Source organism: Podarcis liolepis, assembly GCF_965112155.1.
Source record: "Podarcis liolepis genome assembly, chromosome: 2".
Taxonomy (NCBI): domain Eukaryota; kingdom Metazoa; phylum Chordata; class Lepidosauria; order Squamata; family Lacertidae; genus Podarcis; species Podarcis liolepis.
The window spans coordinates 69,451,442-69,469,484 of record NC_139555.1 but is presented as its reverse complement, the minus strand read 5'-3'; the positions used below and the strand labels follow the sequence as shown (position 1 = coordinate 69,469,484).

The window sequence follows — 18,043 nt, the reverse complement described above, 5'->3', positions numbered from 1 at the left end:
GCCTCTGGTTCCCCCATCCTAATCAAAATGCAAAGAGAAGGGAAGGCACTGTTATTAGCAAGACTGTGACAAAAGGAAAGACTGCTGGCTGCCATCTGTGTTGCCAGGAAAGACAGACTGCACAGACAGGCAGTACCACTTGCCTTCCTAAAACACAGAGGACTACTGTATGAAACCAGCTACAGAGTTTGCATGTGAACTCAAAAGGGGAAAGGGGGAAATGGACTTTTGGCATTGGCATATGTGATGATGTGTTTGCCCCATGTGAAAAGTTCCAAGTCATTTCTTTCAGTGGGCAGAAAGGATGCTGACTAACATACCTGATCAACTGCTGCTCTTTACAGAAGTTCTCTTCCAGGTGGGTGACCCTGCCACTATCTCCCTAGCATGTCCTCACAGCGGCTCTCTGTGAATGTACGGAAGCTAGAGAGATCACTTCCATCTGCTGCCCACTCCATCTGGCTGCCTTTCCTCATGCTTCTCTGTCTTTAATAAATAGGCATTAGAAAACAATCCCTGCCCGCATTCCCTTGGGTGGAGGATGAACCTGCCAAAACACATCTTTGGGCAGAACAGCAGCTTTCTTACTATAGGACCATGGCTGCATCCATGGAAACAAAACACTGTATTTTAGTCTTCTTGCAAAGTACACTGTCTAGAACTATCCCATAGTTTGGAGGAGGCTTCAACACAAACTGTTGCAAGAAGTATGTATGAAACAGCAGCTCATATGTAACTAGATTTCTCTTTACAGCAGGGGAAGCTGTTATTGATACAACCCTTCCTGGGGATCTTTTCCTCTGCAATTCTCAGAATAATTTCACAATTTTATTGCTGTGTTATGTCTTACAGAAAGCTGCTCTGAGAGTCCTGTGAGCTACGAAGGCAGGAACCAAGCTTTAGATGTGAATAATTAAATCCAACATAGGGGTGCAGAGAAAACAAGGGAAGAGCCGCAAGCCAAGGATATTACTCTGCAATGTGGACTTTAGTGCGTAACTTTACCCTCTATGCAAGAGTTGCCTTTTTTAAATGTAGAGTCTTGTGATCTACCCAAAGCCAGAATGGAAGGAGAAAGACTGAAGAAATGAAAGGAAGTGAGCAGCCTGCAGCCAGAAATAACAAAAAGTCCCCCACTTTCCCCCAGACCTCCAATCACGAAACAATACACTGAAGCACAAGGGGGTAGAGACATTTCATGTGTTTCTGCAACCCAAATATGACCATAGTCTGATTGTAATTTTAGAAAGCCCCTCATCATGCAGACACAGTCCCCATATTGTTATTGTGCTGCTGAAAGCGTAATCATTAAGTACTTACAAAGAGAGAAAGGAGGAAGGCAGGGGAGCCCATGGGGACACTGTCCTGTTAAAAGACAAACAGAAGTAGCAAATGAATTTGATGGAAATATACGCACCCCCACACACAGGAAGACAACAAGACAGGACAACGTGGCAGTCTAAACCACGGTTTCTCAAACCATGGTCTGGGACCCACCAGAGGGCCTTGGGCCACTTTCTAGCATCCTCAGTGTCACAGCCTCCCCTGTGCTTCCTCACTTGCCTCCTAACTGCACTATAGCCTTTTGGCTGGACCAAAGGCAGCACCAGCAAATTCTAATCAGAAGGCAAGAAAGTTCAGGTGGGGAGGAGGTAAAGGAGGTCTCCCTCCTCTCAGGGAAAAGGGACAGAAGAGGTGTTGAAGGAAGTTAGAAAGTAAGATAAAAGATTAATATTTATTGTTATTATTGATACTAATAAGAAAATAAACAAACTGGGAATAAAAAAGAAGGGTCTAAGAAAGGAAAGCTATTATAGGAAGTGAATGTAAAAGGATCAGAGAAGAGGAATGAAACAGGCAGTTTGGGTTGGTTGGTGGGTGGGTGGGGAAATAAGTACAAGTTGAGTGTGAAAGGAGAATAAGAAGAGATGGGTAATACTGCTTTAAAATGCAGGTGCAGGTGGAAAGGGAAAAATATAAAAGAAAAAGACTTCTCCACTTAGAATATCTGAATCAGTGAATCTGGCTTAATATGGGGAGACAGCCACAATACTTGCAGAGTAATGTTTGTACTTAGCTTGAGGAAAGGTGAGCTATGGAACTCCTTGCAACAACAAGGACAGCAATTTGCTAGCCAATTATGGCAAGCTCTTCCTCCCTCTGCCACTACTTTCTGACTGGTTCACCTCAATAATGTTCAATCATCTCAAGTTGGTGCTGGGGGTAGAAATTTGAGAACCCCTGGTCTAAACCAAAAAAGCGTGTCTCAATTGGGCTCCTGACTTCAAGTAAAGTCTCCTGACTTCAAGTTTTGGAAAAGTGACTTCTCTGTCTCTAACCCACCACTCAGATAACAGAATAGAGCTGCTCTTCACACACTGAAATGCCAGCCCTCCTCATTTGGTAGCAATCCTCAACTTCAAGGACAAATTATTTTTTCAGTGTACTAGATATTGAAAAACGCAGGATATGGGGGCAAGGGAGAGGGACTGCCACAGCCATCTTTGTTATTAATTAAACTGAAAGGGTAAGCCAATTTCTATTCCGAATGAGACTTCTAAATGAAGGATTCCAAAGCTCCTCTACTCCCCCTCAAATGGATGCATCTATCAAATGGCTCAAACAACCTCCCCCAAACAAATCAAAGGTTCTTGTTAGCCCCCACCTTCTCTGAAGCATCTTGTTTCCGAGTGGAATCTCGTCCACGCAGACTTTTTGCACTGATCCCAGACTCAGACGTCTGCATGATCAACTGTGTGGCTAGAAATTGCTGCAAGAAACCACATAATAGCTATTAAGGTTCTCAACATGAATGCAAGTTTAGTGGCTTGCTACAGAAACAATGGAGGTAACTTCAGTTTACTGGTTTGTTTCTAAGCCTGCATTCCTTTTGATTGATCGTAGGAATGGTAAATCATGCAGGGATGGTCAGACACCAGGTTTAACCTCCAAGAGGATCTTAAAAGCTAATGAGACAATAAAGATGCCGCAATGAGCAGGCATCTTCCCTAGTGTACTCAGTGCTTCCCATACAACATCAGGATAAGAACAGTGCCCCACTGAAAACTTCTGACTGTGGCTTTACCTGAATCTGCTCCAAGACATCTCGCTGCATTTCCACAGCCATGTGGTATACATCATGGTCAGAGCTGTTGTACATGACAGCATTTTGGAACATCAGCATGATATCACGTTGGAACTCTGCTGTGGTCCGGATTAGCCCATTCTCAATATTCTTCTTAATGGTTGATAAATCCATTGGCCTGTCAATAAAACAGCAGACAAACGTTACCGAAGAAATTAAATTTATTAATACAATCTAAAAATATATTTAAAAAGAACTAAACTAGCTGTTCTCCCCACTTCTGCCAAGAATCTGATCACTGTACCTGATCAACTTTATTAATGCTAGATTGAAGAGACTGTCCCAGGTAAATGCCGGCAGTGTCTGAAATCTGCAGGCTGACCGACATCCAGGACAGATCTGTGACAGATGGCATCAAAACTAATGCAAAAACGGGTGACTCACCTCTGTACAATACTGTGGTAACCTGGAGCTATATCATCGGTCACAGGCTGCAAGAAGACATTGGCATACCTGTGCAACAAAAAATGTGTAAGACTAGCTACTGAAAGTTTGAGTACATACAAGGTCAGTGGAAGTAACACAACTTCCACATGCAGAAGTACAGAACTGTTTTCAACATGCTCTCCACTCATTTGCTCAATATGCTATAGCCAAGAGAATTCTACACCTCAAAATCCACCTTCTATGACTGGAGCTACACAAAGAGGAAACTATACACCAGTGTTATATATGCATATTTTTGTACCAGTTCCATCAAACTGGCAAAGCGCAGTTGGGACTTGAAAAATATGCACATTAGAGCAGTAGCAGATATGCAGTCAAATGGATGTATTGTGAATTGCACCACACAAAGATATGACACCCGCTGAACACAGAAGATAGGCTACCAGAATTATGTTGCAGATGCCCATTGGTTTTGGAATAATGTGGTAAGATCACTCAATACCTTTTCAGTTTTCTCCCATAGCCATCAGTACCTGGCATGTTTTGAGGGTTTATGTTTCAATTTGACAGCTTAGTTTTTCAAAATTTCATGGCATTTGCCGGGTTTTGTACTAAAAACTCGCATGGGAATGCCTAGAGTTGCAACATTTAATTGATTAAAAGTTTTAAAATATATTAAACTAAGCAATTATTCAACTAAAAAGATGCCCAATTAATTAAGTGTAAGTACTTCTAAAGACTGCAGATGGCAAACACCCTATTAAAAAGAGGCATTCCCCTTTCTCTTCACACGCAAGGAAATGCCTCTTCTAGAATGAATGTTAGCACAACAGACACCTACAGCAGTCTCTCCTCTTCCTACACCAGGGGGTAGGGAACTGCCAGGTCATTTCTCCCAAACCATGGCCACACACACACCCATCAGCTGACATCACTGGTGACATCAGCTGATGAGTGGGAGGACAGGGTCTAATCCTGCATTGGCTACGCATTCCCAGCAGGGAACAAGTCCACGCAGTCAAGACAGCAGTTTAATCACAACAGCTACTTCAAAGACTTTAGGATAGCTCCTGCACTCCCATTTGTGGCTCCAGAGGCTCAAACAGGAACGTGGGGGTTGTTTTAAAGCCTTCTGCAAGTCTATCCCCACCTTTTTAAAGTCCCCAGTCTTGGAGGCTTGAATGGGAACTGCAGAGAGACTTGGAAAAGGCTTTCTGAGTCTCCTCCTGCTCCCATTTTAAGCCTTTGCAATCAGTAGCTGAAAAGGGGAGCGTGCAGGAAGACTTGCAAAGCACAAGGGATTTTGACGGTGGATGGCCCTGCCAACCTGTCAAATTTGCCCCATAAGGCAGATCCTGATAAAAGATCTGGCCCATGGAGCCAAAAAGGTTCCCCATTCCTGTTCTACATACTTGGACACTGGATGCAAGTTGATTTACCTGTGATTGGCTGCTGCTCTCCAAACTAACATAATAGCCTTTTTCCAGATCTTCTGGGCCTGAATAGCCTCCTGATCCTCACTGCAAACAGAGCTGAAGAGGAAAAGGCATCTATTAGAAAAGGACACCCAAAGGCTCCTAAAGCAAAGCATACAGATTATGGCCTAGCAACTAACCACAATCTCCAACATCCATCCCCTCCTACTTCAAATTTATCTAAGTTAACAAAAAAAAAAAAAAATGTTTGCTGGTCTCCTAGCAAGCAAAAGCCTAACCTTGAGGCTTCTCCATACAGCCAAGTAGTAGTACAAGAAGAAGACTATAACATTGCATGGGTCTCAGCTAATTCACACTACATACCACTGTACAAAGGGTCAAAGTTAGTCTCAACTTTCAGCAGGCTAGTTGCATGTTCTGGGCTATCTAGTGAGTAGTTGTAGGTTCACCAATACTCACAACTGTGAGGAGGCGGGGCTGCTGGGAATGGAATCAGCCAAAGTGTGAGACTGCAAAGGCGCATTATGGATACTGAAGCCATCATCACTCTCACTCACAGGGGGCTCATTGTCCATTTCAGAGAGGTATCCCTCACCCTGATCTTCCTCTTTGGGCTCTTCCAGACTGGCAGCCTCACTGGCACCATCCTCCTCATCCTCTTCACCCTTAGATACAAGATTAAGAGTCCAGGCAAATCAAGTAGCACAACTAAGGTGCAGCTGCCAATAACAGCATCTGCACCAGCTGCCAAAGAGGACAGCAGAGGAAAAGGAAAAGCTATATGAGCAAACATCTGCTCCTAGCATACTAGGGAAGCATGATTAGGGAGAATGCCTTTCAGCTAACTTCCCCAAATGAGTCTATCTGCTTGCTGAGATTTACAGAGGGGACCCTGTCCCACTTCCCCCACCCCATCTCACAGGCTCTTCACAGAAGTGGCAACTCTATCAAAAGGCAGGTGTATTTTCCTCCCTCTCCTACATTTGACAGATGGCAAAGCCCACCCTTCTCCATCAAGACTTTTTCAACAATTGAGGTTTTCAGCTTCTGCTACTTTCCCCTTGATTTCTGTAATTTTATGCCAGCATCTTAAAATCTATGGATGGTATTGTTGCCAGGTTTTGCATGTTTAAGACGAAGGATGGTACCTCATCCTATTAGCACAATTATTTCCGCTTTTACAACAGGACTCTCCCTACCCCAACCTCCCCAAAGAGACCCTGCCCACAGGCTTACAATTTAGAGGGACACAACACAAAAGGGAAACAGACTGGGTGGGAGAAAGAAAAAGCAAACTCAAGTGTAAGTTCTTCATTTCAAATTCTTCCAGTGGGCAGCTGGAGTGGAAAACTTCACGAACAGGTGCCAGAATTGCTGGTCTCTCAGCTGCTCAGATGATATGGCTCTGCACCCCCCCCCCCCACTGCTGGATGTTAATGGCTGCTGCTAAGTGAGCTGAAGGAAGCAGCCTAGCTTCTCAGCAGAGCTGGTAGCAGCCCTGAATCCCTGCACCACTACTTCCCCCCACCCAGTGCAGCCTGTTGCCAGATATTAATTATATTGCATTTTGTTACACAATACTTTGTTCATTCTTTTGAAGGTCTTTGGCCAGAAAAAACAGGATAGGAATAAATATTAACACACAATAGCACAGCTACAAGGGAGGCCCGGATCTCTGCCTGCAGAAAGATTAACTCAACTTTTCCTTTTCGTCTGTAATTTTTGAGAACCTGGTATATATTGGGATCACACTTTAAATTAATTCTGGCATTCTCCACCTATGGCCTCAGATGCAAACAGCTGACAACTACTTTCATTCTGCATGTAAGTCAAGAAATCTGAGGGTAAATAAAATACCTTCAGTTGGTTCTCAAAAAGAGCTTGGGCTTCTTCCTTCATTGATTCTGGAAGGGGGGAAAAGGGGATTTTTTTTTAAATCCAGTAATTTCAGGCAGTCAGATACCAGCCTCCCTCCCTAGCAGTGTCACAACCAGTTCCCCCTTCCCCAGCAAGCCAGTCAGGTTACCTGAAAGCTCATATTTGTGGTGAAGATCTGCTTGTGAGGAATCTTCACTTGCACTTGGAGCATGTGGGGAGGACGTATCATCATCAGGGGGAAGCTAGAAAGAAAAGAATGGCCTAACATGAGCAACAGGACCAGCTTCCTACACAACTCAGCATTAAGTCATATTTTATGCCATCAGGACTCTAAAAGCAGACAGTAATTGAACAACGAAACAGCTGCATCCACAGCAAAGCTCTGCATACCTGAGCAAGTGGCTCCCCAAGGATCTAACATATGGCCAAAACTGTGCATATGCTGTAGCCCCACAAGTACAAAGAAATGGAGAATGAAGTGTTCAGCTGACTGTGAATCCAGATTTCAATGATAAAGAAAGGGTGACTGCACAATATACTTGGTGGGTAATGTCTTCCAAGTGACAGGGATAGTTGAAGAACATTCCCGAGGGACTGGGATTCAGGGATTCAGTACTCACTGCCACTCCCTTCTGGCTAGCAAAACAAGAATACCTATAACCCCTGCCCCAATTTCAGCAATCTGCATAATCTATACATGCCAGATTTTTATTTGGGGTAAATCTAAGAATGCCCAAGCATAGATTGCACAGAGTGAACACAGTTAGTTTGTCTAGTCAGTTTGGCTAACAAACAAATTGGCTTGTTACTGTGCACTAAGCATAAGTCTGAAAAACAGCTTCAAGCTAGGGGCTCCCTCTCTCCTCCCATACCTCATCTATCAACCGATTCCCCATTCATGTTCTATCCAAGAAGCCTCTTCATCGATTTACCTCTGTCTTCACTGTGCCATGATCCATTTCAACCTTTGAGGATTCCATCTCCATTTCAGAGCACTCCAGACCAGCAACCCGTGTCTCTTCATCTTCAGGGGCTTCACTTGTTCTGGTTGCTAGTGCAGAAGCTTCCTCAGGGCTCAGATGAATCTGTCCCTGCTCAGAAGGTTCCGTCTTTATTTCTGTTCCCAGATCCCCAATGCTCATCAGATCTCTGATCCCCTTAGCCTCCGATTCCTCACAGTCTGGTCTCTCCTGCTTTACAGTCACAGCCATTGGGGGGATCTGACTCTGCTTCTCGTGCTCCTGTTGGATTGGGTGCTCTCGTTGGAGTGGGTGCTCCCAGGGGTCGGTCAGTGACTGAGGATCCTCAATCTCATCGCAGAAAGCCTCTACTGCTGCTACATCCAGGACTTCAGAATGGTCGTCCACCTTTACCAACAGCGATACAGGCAACAATCAGAGGCCATGAGAACAATGGAGATGTAAAGAAAGTCCTTGCACTACCCCGTCTATTCAACAGGCTAGGGTGCTAAACACAAGGGGAGAGGAGAGGTCTAGTTCACATGTCGCATTAAAACAGTAATTTAAACAATATGAATGAGCAGCATGCTTCTACACGCTGCTAAAATTGTGGGTGCCTCATGACTCTCCAGTTGTGCTGAGCCAGGGTATACCTTGTAGTGTCACCTGAACCCAGCAAGGTTTAACCCTTGTTTAAAACAAATGAAGTTTATTTTAACTATGATTTCATGCGATAGGAGAGGCATGACCAAGCCTCTAGATAATTTTACCTTGTCTTCAATGATAGCTATGATGTCCCCAACAGTCTCAAAGTCCAGTTCTTCCCCCGTGTAGGAAACTGCAATGTCCATCTTCTCAGCCAGATCTAGGTCTTCCTTCCCATCAATGCTGTGGTCTTTGGAAGTCCCTACAGCACCAGATGCCCCAGAGCCCAGGCAATCTTTCTTGATGGAATCAATGATCATGGAAATCTCACTGCTGTCCATTGACACTGTCACAGTGTGAGGATCAGGCACTGCTTCCATGGAAACACAGGTGTTGGGCTGACTCACTGGACAAGAGTGACAAGTCAAGTGAAAGCCTGGCAGCTGCAGCAACCAGCAGCATGGGTCAGATCAAGAAAACCAAAACACATTCTACAGCCCCAAATAAAGGCACATGCAGGCTGATGGCCCCTATTTTCCCCACCCTCCTAAATGATAAGAGTCAGAGCAGGAGCCATCACTTAGCATCGGAGTCTAGCTCTATCCCGCTCGCTCGATAACTTCACCCCTGATCATCTTTCCTTTATCAGTTCCTGCACCCTGCCTGAAATACAAGGGGGACTCTTCTCAACAACCTTGGGCCTCTGGCACAATAAATCCCAAAATCAACCACCTGGCTACAGATTTTAGACCTTCTACCGAATCTAAGAGGGAAAGTCTTCTGCAAGGTAGGGACGGGCATACGAGTGCAAGGACGCACCTGTCGTTACACTTTCGGGAGTTGCAGCGGGTGGCACAGCAGCTGGTGCTTGTAGCGTGGGCACCATGACTAGAGTTGCCTGAGACACGGACTCTACAGGGGGAGGCAGGAGTTTGCCTGGAGGTTCACTGGCAACAGCAGAAAAGGAAGCAAGCGATGTGGTGAATTGCGCTGGACCAGCTTCTAAAAGGCGGGAAAGTGTAGGAGCACCTAACAAAAGTGTGAAGAAGGGGGGAAAGCACATTAGCCAAGAAGCTACAGAATACTACAGAGCAAGCAATCCTTGGGCTCTTGACCAGCTCATGCCCACCAGGGTTGCACACGCCGACACAAGTCACAAAATGGACCACAGAGAGCTGTCCTGGGACTCACTTAGCAGGGCTCAGGAGCATATACAAGCAAGGATCACTGTGTGCTTTTAAAAGAGGAAGGGCAGAATTTTATACTAGAAGAAATCCTAATCTGGGGCAAAACAACCACATTTTCGTACACTGAACAAATCATAGGAGGTTTTCATAGCTTTCCCTTTATTTGCAAAACCTAAATTCAATTATCAGTATTTAAAGGTGTGCAGAATTCACAATATTTTGGTATAGATTAAATCGGATAGGGGAAAGAAGGGAGTGAGCAAAGTTTGGCTGAGCAACAATGCCCAAGGGATAGCAGGATTCTGGAGCCATGGGAACTAGTAAAGTATAAAAGGCTTTCATTGAAGCTCAACACAAGTCTTCTGCTGAATCCGGAGTGTTTAGCAGACTTGGAGCCCACATTTTTTTCCTTATAAGGTTTATCATTGTGAGAATGATCTTTAAAAAACAAGGAGGACCAAGCTAGGAAGGCAATTTGGCATCAATCAAGATCTTATGTCATGTAGCAGGGCTGGAGCAGACAAAGTCTGATGCAGAACTCTGAAGCCAAGCCTGTATATGCACCATGTTAACACTGCTCTGGGAGTATTTGGACCAAGAGAAGGTGAATTCTGCAACCGGTATAGAATACAAAGATTTTTCTTCCAATCACTTCCCCAACACCTGCATTTTCCTCAGGAATTACATACTTTTAACATTGTTTTAAAATGGGCCAGAAAACTACTTTTTTAAAAAGTTGAGATTCTCAGGGTACTTTGTGCTGCACTTGGCACCAATCTTTATGTTTGTATTATCCTTTTGGATTTACAAGGGGTGAGAAATTGGATCACACTGGAGAGCTGGATCCAAAAGTGGCTGAGCCTCCTTGGGTTAATTAGCTGACGTCATAGGACATTATGTGACAAGCTTCAAACCCTGGCTCCAACGGAAGATTCACACTTTTTCTTCTCTTATTATTATTAAACTTTTCCTGCTTGAACTTTCTTGCACTTGATGCCATAAGACGTCAAAACAAGGGGGAAAATATTATTTATTAAATCTGTATACCACCCTATACCTATAGATCTCAACCTAGAGGGCTAACTGCTGAGGTCGTGGACGTAATTAGGTTCCCCACCACCAGCCTACTACTAGGTGCTTAACAATGAGGGCAGGGGAAAGATAGGGAAGGAGGGAGGAAAGGGGGAGCAGGGGGAAAGGACGCACTATGGCTCAGATAAAAGTCTCAAGCTATCAGTTCAATACATACAAAAGTGCATAAAAAATTCCTTCCAGTAGCACCTTAAAGACCAACTAAGTTTGTTCTTGGGATGAGCTTTTGTGTACATGCACACTTCAGATACCATGCACACAAAAGCTCATACCAAGAACAAACATACCAAAAGAATGCAGGAAGTGGAAAGGAACATTAAGCTAAACATGAGATTAAGGGGAAGTAAGCAAACAAAGTGATTTAAGGAAGAGAATCAAGGCAATAACATTCATAACACAAAGTAACATGATCAAACATCACACAAAGCCCCGACACATACAAGCAAAGCTTTGACTAAAGGCTTTGCCATGCAAATTACATATTTGGTCTTCCAAGGTCTCAGCTTTCATAGAATATGTTCTTGATTTATTCACATTATTTGAAACAGGACCCTCACATCCTCTGCTGTTCTCAACACAAATGGCAGACCAGAAATTACACACTGTAGCGGTGGATATCTTCTGAAGCCCCTTCCAACTCTAGGATAGAAAGAAATACACAACAATAGCAGAATAGGCCTACCTGAAGCAGCAGGAGATGCAGGAACCGTAGTTGAAGCTGACTGCATTTCTCCACCGTGCAGCCCTGGAAGAACCCCTCCCACGTCCAGGAGGAGACCAGAGCTGCTTGTGTGACCAGAAACTACTGTCATGTCGCTCTCACCCACCTGCCAAAGGATATTCACATACTAAAAACCAATACACAGACTCTCCCACTGCTATCCACACACAACAAGGTCTTGCCTGTACTACCAATAAAACTAACTCAGGTTCTTGCAGCTGGCTCCGCCAAGGTGCTCTGGCTGCTCCCGTGTAGCATTTAAGCAAGGAGCCAGCAACATGGATAAAGTCAATCAAGTTAATAAAGTCAATCAAGTACAGAGGCAGGGAAAATCCAAAACAAAAAACTCCCTCATTCTCATCCAAAGAAATAACACTCAGCTTCTCATCCACGGCTAGAAATTCAGGTTAGCTTGGCTTAATTTGTTAGAAATGCCAGACAGGAAAGATCAGCTCAAAAAGGAGAAAATTGTAGAGCTTTCCTTGGAAACACAAGACAGATTTTTTCCCAAGCCCGCCTCCCCAATATAATCAATGCTAAAAACATAAAATGACACACTATGTATTAAAAAGTCACAGGAGAGAAGGAAAAAAATAACCAAGGTGTATATGAAGCAAACAAAGACTACATTGCATAGGTGGTCACACACATCCCAGATGACCTTACTCATATGAAGGGATCCCCATATGGCTGCAAATCTTCCCATTCCACATAGTGTCCATTCCACCTGCCCATGCACACTCACCAGTGGTGAGAGAAGACAGACTTTATGAGACAGATGGGAAAGCTGTGGCCCTCTGGAGATTATTGGACTAGAATGCCCATCAGCCCAAACCCAACTGGCCATGTGCCTGGGACTGATGTGGGTTGGAGTCCAACATGTGGAGGGCTACAGTTTCTTCACACACCCCTGCTCTTTGGGGATCCCGCCACATGCAGGCAGTGAACAAGCTCTAAATATATTAAGAGAGCAAAACAAAATACATTATGGCTGCCATCTCATACACACTTACCTGGGTGCATGGGATTGCAATGCAAAACATCCAAATTATTGTGTAATTGTGTGAGGTTTCCTAAAGTTCTTGCACTAAATCATGTCTATTTGACATTAATGTTGTAAACCATCTAAAAGTCTTTTTAGTTCGGGTAAATGATATATAATTTCTGTTAAATAAAATAGTTTCTCTCTCTCTGCATGTGTGTACACACACACACACACACACACACACACACACACACACACACAGCTTTAATTTCACTGTATGCAGCTTGGTTGCCTCCTTCTCCTCTTTTGTATGCTCAATGTTTACTTAAAATATTTTTATCCCACCTCCCTCATACTTTGAGGTGATTTACAACATATTTAGGACTAAATTATTAAACAAACCACACTAAAAATAATTCCAGTGAGTGATCAGGAAGCAGTTAATGTTGAAGCACTGGAGGCTAACCATTGTGGTTCTGATCAAATACCTTGGATGAGAAATCACTGGGAGCCCCGTGTTAGAACAAGATAGTGAGTATAATAAATAATTTTTTAAAGAAACAACCAATCACCATTAAGAACAATATTTTAAAAAGCAATAAAAATCCCAACCAATCTGCAACTGCATTTCCTTAATATGGCTGTGTATGGTCTTCAACCCTGTATACTCATGAACTAAAAATTCCCAGTTCAAATGCCATCTTAGTATTATGAACTCACTTGGTAGCATTAGGACAGTCACTCTCCCCCACAGCTGTAACATGCAGATAATAATACTGGCCTGCCATATAGGGTTATCATATGAATGACTAAGAAGCTGCATGCATAGTGCTTTGTGGAGCTTGGAAAATTTGCTATATAGCAGCCAAAATTAACATGTGGCATTTAAGGACTATCTAAGCTTCCCCCTTTGAAAAATGCTTGGGCCTTTTGCCCTTTCCAGTGAAAGTCAGTCACAGAGATTCACCAGGACTATTGCATATGTAAGCAGGGAACTCCATACCAGCCTGGGGCTTGTGGGCAGGAGGCTGCCCTTCTTCAGCAGCTCTGAAAGCAGAGGAGAAGGAGGCGGAGTTGCTTTCTGTCCTAGCATCTTTTTCTGGGCTGAATCATCTGTGACTGGGGTCATGGGGGCATCCAGGGAGGTGGAGCCCATAGGGGTGTCAGGGATCCCAATGAAGGAGGCAACTGGGGTGCTGGGCAATGTCCCTGGAGTTACCTGAGAAAGAGAAAAACCACACTGTTCAATGCCACATCCTCATCATCCTGACAAGTCCCAATCACCCCTCCCACCGGGGCCAATGACCAAGCATACCCCAAGCACCTCCTCCATCACTCTTGCTCCCCTCAGCCCTTTGTGTACCTCCACCTTTTCAGACCTAAACTAGCAGTTACCACCAAAGTGCATTTCAACCTTTTGCCACACAGCACAAAGCAGGCTTTGTTCTCTGGAAAAGGTTGCATGCAAGCTATCAACATTATAAAAGAAAAAAAGGGGGGGCAAGAAGTCTGGGAAAACTGCAGAGAGACCTATAGCGTCTCAATGGTTTCTCATTCTTGCCGTATCCTTACCCCTGGACTAGCCTCTTCCAACGTGGGTTGAGATAAGTCACCCAGACTGTAGTCTGCTCCTGGCGAGGTTGAGCCTGCAGGAGAACGGACCATAATTCCTGGAGGTCTTCGTGATGTGTTCTTAACTGCCTGACGAGCTGGAAAATGCCGAAAATTCAGTCAAGAAGTTCAAAGAATCACCTTGATAAATAAGAAATCTCGGCACAAGATGAAATGATCCCCAAAACACCATCACAAACATTCTTAGTGCTAACGAATTCCTGCCGTTTCTCCTAGCATAAAGAATCAGAATATGCAACTGGTAGCAAATGCTTCCTCAGTGGCTTATTCATCACTAATCCAGGCAGCTTTCTTACTTCATCTCTTTTTCTCTTAGAAGAATCTCTCTGGCATTTTGCCTTCCCTCAGGATTCTTGCACCAAAACCTGGCATCTAATACTGAGGACAGTCTTTGAAGAAGGGAGAGGCTTCTGAAAATCATACACTCTCTTCCACTTCACAAAGGAAAGACTGAGGAAATCAGGCTGACCCAATCCAGCTACCTGTAGACCTCTTTCGTCTCAGCTCAGTTGTACCACTAAACATGTTCACCTCCAAGAGTTTAGTTCTATCGTATCAAAAACTGGCTTCCAACTAACCTTGATAAGCAGCATCTGTAGCCTTTCTCTTCACTTCTGCCTCCTCCTCTTCCATTCTTTTCTTCCTGAAAAAAATAACCAAGTTCAATGTTACACTAGGCTATTGGGTGCAAAACGGAGGTGCTTCCCATGGATGTGTTAGACAGATATCCCACAGTCCCTAATATAATAAGTAACTGCTCACAATTAAGCCCCGAGGCAGGCTTTTCAGCCAAGACCTTAAAAATGTCAGGCCAGATATCAGGACCATTTCCCAAGAATGTCCTCAAAGCTCTATTTCAAAAGCCACAAGGCCCTGCAAGCCATGGGATGAGGGAGAGAAAGTGAGCAAATGCTACAAAGCTTGGGCAATTGCACCACATGGGGTAATGTTGCCATAAAGCCAAGAAGGGTCAAGTTCAATCATTTCGTTGCAACGCTAAGAACTAAATCTGAGGGCTCAGATATGAAGTCCCAGAAAGAAAGAAAAGCTGTAGCAGGGAAATAATAAGATAACCCACACCACAATGTCATTGCACAGTTCCTCCAGCCTATGGTCCATGTGCCCTGCCTGGATCAGTTCTGCATCCCTCTTCAGCTGCCTGTAGAGACAACACAGATAGGTTTGATCCACGTTATCATTATTCACATGTCCTGAAGCAACCAGGGTTTTCAAGAGCTCCACACTCCAAAAAATCTGATAGGTACCTGTACTTTTCCTGTGTCTCCTTAATCATCTTCTTTAACTCCTCAACCCGTTCTGCTGTCAGTTTTCTCACAATTACATCTTCCACAGTTTCTACCACTTCTCCCTTCTCACCACGCTTTCTTCTACACAAAAAAGGAGAAAACAATCTAGCAACCAGTAATGGCTTTCAATCTTCCCATATAAAGCACCTTTTGCCCTCACATATCCCACCTAATTCTTCCTTGTTCCAATTATCTCTTTCCCACTTTTGCACTTCTGCAGCTCAGTGGAAATGCAATCTTAAAAAGATCACTACAGCCTAAGTATCAGCCAGCCACTTTGGAAATTTGTATGGGAAATTGCAAGAAGCCTACCTTCCCAAACATTGTACATTGTACAATTTATAGGGACTGAAACACAAATAAACAGAACAAATGATTCAGTCACAAGACACAATAACATATGAAAAAGTGTTTGGCTTCTAAAACTGAGTGACTTTTGCAGATTTAAACATCCTACTGCTCTTTCCCGGGGAATGATGTCGAACTGACCCCCAAGTAAAGCACAGGTTACAAAAATATGAGAAACACATCTACAGTACTCCCCAAACTAGAACACAGCATTCTGGAGGTGGTCAGAACAGCCTGAGCTAATCCAGAATCCACTTGATTCCTAGCTGGCCTCATTGCTGTCATTTGATGGCAATGGGCCTGATTGCTCCGGCAGCATTCTGTCTACCCCCCACCTGGCCAGCATGAGCTATGGGTCTGGATGGAGCCAGATGAGACTGTGGCTGTGCCCTTCTTTCATGTTTTGTGACTGCCCAGCCAGGGTTTGGATTGTTCTGCCAGTGCATTATCTTTCTTTGTAACCAAATAATTCAGCTTAGGGTAAAGTATGCAAGTTACTATAATTTCTGGGAGCCAGACTTAAAAAGAAAGATGGTCAGGAAGCAGCGTTTCAGGTACTTTCGTATGCTGTGTTCAAACTGTCATTCCTCTTCAGTTCTCTAATAGTCTATAATGCAGTAGTTTACCATTACACAGTATCTTCCTTGCAATGTGAAGTCCTGCCCTGTCCCACCCCACTCAAAGAGGTGGTTTGGCCTTTGAACTCACTTTGGGGTCTCTGTGGTCTCCAGAAGCTCAGAATATTGTGATGCACAATGCTAAAAAAAAAAAGATAATAAAAGTGCATACAGATTTCAGAAGATAAATCACAACAGACAGCACTAAGAATCTGAGTTGAGACAAAAACTTGGGGTAGTTTATATAACACACATTCCACATATTAAAGCTGTTTCCAGATATGTGGGCTAGGAAGTATACTTTCCTGGCAAACAATTTTAAATATGTTTTACGCATTTAACATGCAATAGATCCTTACAGGGAGTCCCCTGAACAGGTATTCCCCATAGGTGAAATGAAAGCCTATTATGATGTGAGATTTAAGCACCCTACCTTTTGGGAAAACCAATCAGGTGGGCGGCCTGGCTCTGCAAAGGGTTTGATGGCTCTGCTGACAGACACCCTAGAGAAAAAGAAGAAAGTTTCAAGATCTTCCCTCCTTTGCTGGGCAAAATATAGTGGGAAAGGTTTGGTCACCAGTTGATTGGACTGGGGAAGTTTTTAATGTGTGACATTTTAATGTATTTTTAATCTTTGTTGGAAGCCGCCCAGAGTAGCTTGGGAAACCCAGCCAGATGGGCGGGGTACAAATAAATTATTATTATTATTAATTATTATTATTATTATTAAAAACCTATGTTCCAGTTTCTTACCAGTTTTGGTCTCCACTCCGCATGACCGAAGAAGCCAAGCAAAGTTTTTCCCGGATAGACCATGGCTCTGTAGGCCCAGCACTCAGCAACTTGTGCTCTGATGTGGAAAAAGATAGACATTACGGTGTTGCAACATGCCCACATAGTTAAAAAGAACCCTCAAACTAAATTAAATCTATCTCAATCCATGCTGCTTTTAAAAGTTTGGTTTTCAAGCCCCTACACCCTCCATGCCCCACGCCCAAAAAGCCACACTAAAAGTCAATTCAATGAAAAGTCTACTGGTAACAGCTCAGTGTCAGAGAATATATGCTGCATGCAAAAAGTCACACGGCTAATTTCCTGTTAACCTCAGGAAACATTCCCATCTGAAACCCTGAAGAGGTGCCTTCATTTAGTGGTAGGGAAGATTCCTGTCTGAAGCCCTGGAAAGTCACTGCCAGTCAGTATGAACAAATAAGCCGTTTGTCTGGCTAAGCATAAGGCTTTTTACTACCCAGAGTCGGCCACGACTGGACCTAATGGTCAGGGGTCCCTTTACCTTATGCTGTTATTCCTGGGTACCTCAGCTAAGGAGAAAACTGACCTGTCATCGGAGGCCTTTTAGACAAGCCACCTCCCAACCAACCCTTCTTAAAGTCATGTTAAAAGTTGCCTGACACCTGACACAACAAACGAAGCTTCGCTCAACCAAGAAACAGGCATCCTTCTCTAGTTTTTTTTTTTTTATGGCGGGGCCAACCCTAGCTCCCCTCTCCGCGCCAGCCCCTCCTTCCCCAAAGAAAGACCCCCACGCACTACCCGTCCCCGCCGCCATCTTCCCGAAGACGCCAACAAGCGCGATGCTTGCTGGGAAACCTGCTCCGAAGAGGAAGGGGAGGGCGGCACTTTTCCTAAAAGTCGCTTTTCTATTGGATGATGGCAGAGCCGGCCGGGTGACCGGAAACAATG

At 44.0% G+C, this 18,043-nt stretch overlaps 1 protein-coding gene across 7 annotated transcripts in view; it reads right to left on the bottom strand.

The window, feature by feature from the left end:
* The window catches only part of BRD8 (bromodomain containing 8), a 28,759-nt gene extending 10,764 nt beyond the window's left edge, over positions 1-17,995 (bottom strand). Inside the window, exons 1-21 of one of the 7 annotated variants that reach the window (XM_083488311.1) lie at positions 17,891-17,994; positions 17,093-17,189; positions 16,773-16,842; positions 16,431-16,480; positions 15,333-15,455; positions 15,146-15,226; positions 14,646-14,710; positions 14,008-14,144; positions 13,439-13,654; positions 11,412-11,556; positions 9,270-9,479; positions 8,576-8,856; positions 7,779-8,213; positions 6,995-7,088; positions 6,826-6,872; positions 5,428-5,633; positions 4,972-5,064; positions 3,530-3,598; positions 3,086-3,263; positions 2,666-2,770; positions 1,321-1,365 (exon numbers count right to left, since the gene is read on the bottom strand). In XM_083488311.1, the coding sequence (XP_083344437.1) occupies positions 1,321-1,365; positions 2,666-2,770; positions 3,086-3,263; positions 3,530-3,598; positions 4,972-5,064; positions 5,428-5,633; positions 6,826-6,872; positions 6,995-7,088; positions 7,779-8,213; positions 8,576-8,856; positions 9,270-9,479; positions 11,412-11,556; positions 13,439-13,654; positions 14,008-14,144; positions 14,646-14,710; positions 15,146-15,226; positions 15,333-15,455; positions 16,431-16,480; positions 16,773-16,842; positions 17,093-17,189; positions 17,891-17,909 (2,766 nt within the window). In that variant the 5' untranslated portion in view covers positions 17,910-17,994. Of the gene's footprint in view, positions 1-1,320; positions 1,366-2,665; positions 2,771-3,085; positions 3,264-3,529; positions 3,599-4,971; positions 5,065-5,427; positions 5,634-6,825; positions 6,873-6,994; positions 7,089-7,778; positions 8,214-8,575; positions 8,857-9,269; positions 9,480-11,411; positions 11,557-13,438; positions 13,655-14,007; positions 14,145-14,645; positions 14,711-15,145; positions 15,227-15,332; positions 15,456-16,430; positions 16,481-16,772; positions 16,843-17,092; positions 17,190-17,890 lie in introns of all 7 variants that reach the window. The other 6 variants (XM_083488312.1, XM_083488315.1, XM_083488313.1 and 3 more) reach the window with 6 other exon arrangements.
* Positions 17,996-18,043: the final 48 nt, after the last annotated feature.